This window comes from Hipposideros armiger, unplaced genomic scaffold (assembly GCF_001890085.2).
Source record: "Hipposideros armiger isolate ML-2016 unplaced genomic scaffold, ASM189008v1 scaffold_262, whole genome shotgun sequence".
In the NCBI taxonomy this organism is placed as follows: Eukaryota; Metazoa; Chordata; class Mammalia; order Chiroptera; family Hipposideridae; genus Hipposideros; species Hipposideros armiger.
In genome coordinates, this window is record NW_017731612.1 from 1,225,385 (window position 1) to 1,230,650 (window position 5,266).

Below are 5,266 nucleotides of genomic sequence, written 5' to 3' on the forward strand. Positions count from 1 at the left end.
GGAGAGAGGGAGAGAGAGAGAGAGAGAGAGAAGGAGAGAGAGAATTTTGGGACACACAAGAGCTGAGGACCCTGGCAGTTTAATGTCCCTGAGATGTTGAGAACAGACAGGTCCATGGCAAAGACAGAGAAATGGTTTTGAAGTATTGCTCAGTACTGTAAAATAAATGCTTTCACCACCTCACTCCATAGCATGTGCTAATGTTTAATCACCGACGGGCACCACCTCTGGGCCACAGGAAGTCAGGGCTGTATGTCCTGAGCCAGCAGCAGGAGGGGGCATGGGCGGATTTGACGGGGAGGAGAAAGGCCTTCCGCTAGGCACACGGGCCCGTGGTGTGACGCACGTGACCACCGTGGAGCCGCCCACTTCCTCCACGGGCAGCGTGGTTTCATCACTGCCTGTCTCCATCTACCCTGCACGTTCTGCTACCCAGTGTCTGACGCAAGTGCTTCGTGGAGGAGGCAGAAAAGGCCTCAGGCCTTGGAACGCTCTAAGAGGAATTTATTTTATTTTACATACAATCAACTTCCTCTAGTTTTACCAGACTAAGCTTACCAGGGTAAGCCAGTCACATCCTGGGACACTGATCTGGGTAACGGGGACCCGTCTCCTGGAAGAGTTACAGCCAATGAGTTACTGCGCTAAATACAACCCTTTCGGAAATCCTTTCCTACCCTGGCATCGACATTTCACCCGGAATCACGAAGGGGGCCTTGCTGTCCCCAGGGTCCCAGCAGGATGCGAGCCCTGAGCCCAGCCCTGCCCTGCTCCCCCCCACCCTACTCCCACCCCGTTTTCAGCTGTCGGGGTCCCTCCAGGACGGGGCGACGGACAGAGAGGTGGGCTGGTGCGCCGTCCAGCCTCACCTCAGGACTCAGCACATGCAGGGGGGCCACTTCCTAGCTCGTGTTTGTTGTGAGGGATGCCCAGGCCACGTTCAAGCTGTTTAAAGGCAGCTTTGCGAGGAAGGCAGGTCCCTCCCAGACACCTGCGCCCGCCCTCCAGGGGGCTGACAGCCTCTGACAGGGCAGGAGTCCTGCCAGCGGAAGCCATGCGGAGGGCAGGGGACGCTATGTCCTCTGCTGTGACCGAGTGGGTGTTTAGAATCCCCACAGCCGTGTCCACATTAGAAAGCGTTTTCATAGCATGTACAATATCATCATCCAGTTTCTTTAACTTTGCTTCTCTTCGGAAAGTCACATGCAGCTAAAAGCTTTATCATTTCCAAACTTGTAGGTCGAATATTAAAATCTAAAGGTAGACGTTATTGTCTTGATAAATACAAACAACAGCAGGAAACTAGAGTTACCCGTATTGACCTTGGTTTTCAGCAGAACTGAGAGGAAGTAATATTTAGTGACACATGGTAGGAGTTAGGTCTTTAAATGAAAGTTTTACTCCAAGTTTACAACGTAGGGCTGTCTTATTTCTTTAGTAGTCACCCCAGGGTTAGCGCTGCCCCAGCGGAGCCGGTGGGGATGAACGCACATTTTAAACAAGAGCACGAGTCATGGATACGCAGCTCCGCGCTGCCCCCTCCCTGCGTTTTCCTGCTGCGAAACAATCTCTGCTCCTGGGGAAGAAGAGATTTCAACAGCCAATATCTCAGAGGCTGGAACTTGTGCCCCAAACCCTTAAAGTTACCTGCCTGCTTGTATTACAGGTACTGTCGTGTTGGCCGGGCTTATGTAGAGTCACTGTTTGTTTCGTGTCATGCTTTGTCACCCACTGATGAAAATGCTTCTGGCTAAAGCAATGAATTCAAAATACAGTGACTCCGTAGAAATGTTAATTAACCAGGACATGAGCAAAGTGTACAAAACTGTCACCAACTGAGGACAGCATCAAGTACTCTAACTGAAGGTGTCACCTCATTGGTGAGATACGTTCGTTCTCTTTTACATTCTTACACAGTCGTCCTCACATGACAAAACACCAGGGGAAACCATCTGAGGTGCCTCAGGTGTATCAGAAAATAAGTCCAAACCACATTTACACCCTATGGTTATTAGAAAGCACACACACGCACATCATGTTTGACATCATGCACATCATGTAATGATGGCAGAGGCTCTGGGTAAAAGTCACTTCAAGGTTGATAAGCAATGTGAAATAGTTTGAATCAAGCATTAGGACTTTTTAAAAATAACTGATTTAGGAGTTAATTAGGCAAACCCATAGAAAGTAGAAATTAAAAATCAGATGCCAGAGCCATGACACAAAAACTCAAAGTTGTCAGAAATTTGACGTGTGCTCAACCGTTTTAAAATCTATAGTTAAAAGGTGTGTCCTTACGTCGAATCCACGGGCCCCATCAGCGTCCCTCTGAGGACTGTGACAGGGAGGAAGACCAATGCAGACATGGCCTTGCCGGGTGTCTGACATCCACCGAACAAAACCCACTCCAACAGTGCCACGTGGCAACGCGTTTCATGTCCAGAGAGAAAGCGTTCAGGCAGCACAGCTGGCGATTCGTACCTGTTTTCTGTGGCCCGATGACAAGGAATTTCGGTAAGTGGTCGCACGTTTTCTCTCTGGACCAGATGTCCTTGTGCCGTTTGTCATCACACGGATTCTGCGGGAGGAAGAACAGCGAGACGTACTGTGCAACCCATGCATGGCTGCGTCCCGTGGGGCCGGTTCCAAAGGCAGGGCCACGCTCACGCCCGCCCTGGAGCTGATCACCAGGCCCTGTACCGCTCTGCCCGTCTGGCTCCCAGCGGTTTCCTCACACCACGGCGCCTTCCTCTACATCCCGTCCGTCCTGCCCTCGCCCTCGTCCCGTGCTCCAGCCGAGACACAGCCCTTTCCCTGGACGCGCTTTCCCGGGCAGCCTCAGCCTTCGCGTGTGAGCCTGGTTGGCACAGCTCCTGGAGGGCTGTGCCCGCCCTCTGTCCTGCTTCTGCTCCCTGTGTCTGGAGGGCCATCCCTGAACTCCGGACTCGGCCGGCTTTCCCGCTCACACTGTGCACTACTGCCTGCTGCCCCTGCTGGGCCGAGCTTTGGCCCGACCTGCCCCGGAAGCCGACAGCAGGAGCCTCCCCTCCCTCCTGCACTCTTTACCCACGTTTTAAATTGCGTGTGTGTCACTGCTGGACAGCGGTGGCGAGGAAAAGCCAGACCCAGCGTAGCCGTCATCGGTCCAGCCTCACCCCTATCTCATCCTTCTCCTCCTGTCCCGTCCCGTTCCAATCCACGTCAGTGACACACATGTATCACCCAAATCATGACGCTTCGGAGAAGTAAAAGGGCCCTTAAGTGAAAGTGATGCAGTTTTGAAATATCTATTGACTGACACATTGGTTTCATTGTGCTGGTAATGTAAATAATTATACTCAAAAATCATTTCCACAAATAAAATTCTTTTTGAAAAAGCATTTGTTGGGCATGACAACAATTATGATTTTTATCAAATATTTAAAATGATGTAAGGTGGCTAGTCATTTGCGGTTCATATTTATGGGCATTAATCAGACCTTTAGCCTCATCTTTCTCTAATACCACGTCACAGAGTTCCTCTGAAGAGCGATTGCTGTCAGTGTGATCTTACTATGTTTTACTTTTACATAAAATTGCCAGCAATCCTTTTCAGAGTTGCTTTGTGGTTAATAAACCTGAAATGTTGACACTTTCCATCAACTCTTCCCTACAGGCCAGCATTTTTTTAACGGGAATATTTTCTCTAGTGGGTGGGAGTAAGCTCACAATAAATTCTGTTAAAGGAAAATATTTTCAATTCTAATTTTTCCCATAATGAGATGCCAAAATATTAGAGACCAAATGCTTTCACGCTTACTTTTCATTTAGAGTGTCTTTTTTGACAAACATTTTTCAAGATAAATCTTGTCAAATAAGTTCTTTAATTACGATTCTTTTGACTATTTTGTCAAATACAGGTTCTGCAAAAGCATAGACTTCTCAATAGCATTTCATTCTAGTTCAGAATATAACTTTATCTAATTAAAAATAGATCTGTTAAGAAATGCTTACCACAGTTAAACTTCCAAAGTTCAATTAAACAATGCTAAATTAAAAACCTCTATTTCATTTGAATTCTCATTACTTAATTTGTTTAGTTTCCTCCCTTGTTTTGAAGCTTTTTTTTCCTTCTATTTTTTTTTTAGATGGCAAAAAGCACTGCAGGAAGACAATATTATTTAAATATATTTTTTCTTCTATTCTATTCCACTGATCGATATGTGTTTTTATGCCAACACCATACTGTTTTGATTTCTATAGCCTTGTAATATAGATAGTATAGTTTAATATCAGGTAGCATGATACCTCCAGCTTTGCCCTTCTTTCTCAGGGTTGCTGTGGCTATTTGGGGTCTTTTAATGGTTCTATATATATTTTAGGATTCTCTGTTCTGGTTCTGTGAAAAACGCCATTAGTATTTTGACAGGGATTGCACTGCATCTGTAGATTGCTTGTGTAGTGTGGGCATTTTAACTACGTTAATGCTTCCTATCCATGAGCACAGTATGTTTCCATTTATTTGTATCTTCTTCAATTTCTTCCTTCAATGTCTTATAATTTTCCAAGTACAGGTCTTTTACCTCCTTGGTTAAATTTATTCCTAAGTTTTTTATTTATTGATTTAATTTTGATGTAATTGTAAATGGGACTGTTTTGTTAATTTCTCTTTCTGATAGTTTGTTATTGGTGCATAAAAATGCAACTGATTTCTGAATATTAATTTTGTACCCTGGTACCTTACTGAATTCATTGATCAGTTCTAACAGTTTTTTGGTGGAGTCTTTGGGGTTCTCTCTCTCTATAGTATCATGTCATCTGCAAATAGTGACAGTTTTCCTTCTTCCTTTCCAATCTGGATGCCTTTGTTTATTCTTCTTGTCTGACTGCTGTGGCTAGGACTTCCAGTACTATGTTGAATAAAAGTGGTGAAAGTGGGCAGCCTTGTCTTGTTCCTGATTTTAAGGGGAACACTTTTAGCCTTTCCTCATTGAGCATGATGTTAGCTGTGGGTTTGTCATATATGGCCTTCATTATGTTAAGATATATTCCCTGTATTCCCACACTGCTGAGAGTTTTTATCATAAATGGATGCTGGATTTTGTCAAATGCTTTTTCTGCATCTATTGATATGATCATTTGACTTTTGTCCTTAATTTTGTTTATATGGTGTATCATGTTAATTGATTTGCAGATATTGAATCAACCTTGCATCCCAGGAATAAACCCCACTTCATTATAATGTATGGTCTTTTTAATGTGATGCTGAATTCAGATTGCTAGTATT

At 45.0% G+C, this 5,266-nt stretch overlaps 1 protein-coding gene across 1 annotated transcript in view; it reads right to left on the reverse strand.

Moving 5' to 3' along the window:
• The window catches only part of LOC109390276 (bifunctional heparan sulfate N-deacetylase/N-sulfotransferase 4), a 188,539-nt gene that overhangs the window by 19,629 nt on the left and 163,644 nt on the right, over positions 1-5,266 (reverse strand). The window contains exon 10 of the mRNA XM_019656544.1: positions 2,482-2,578. Coding sequence (XP_019512089.1) covers positions 2,482-2,578 — 97 coding nt within the window. The remainder of the gene's footprint in view (positions 1-2,481; positions 2,579-5,266) is intronic.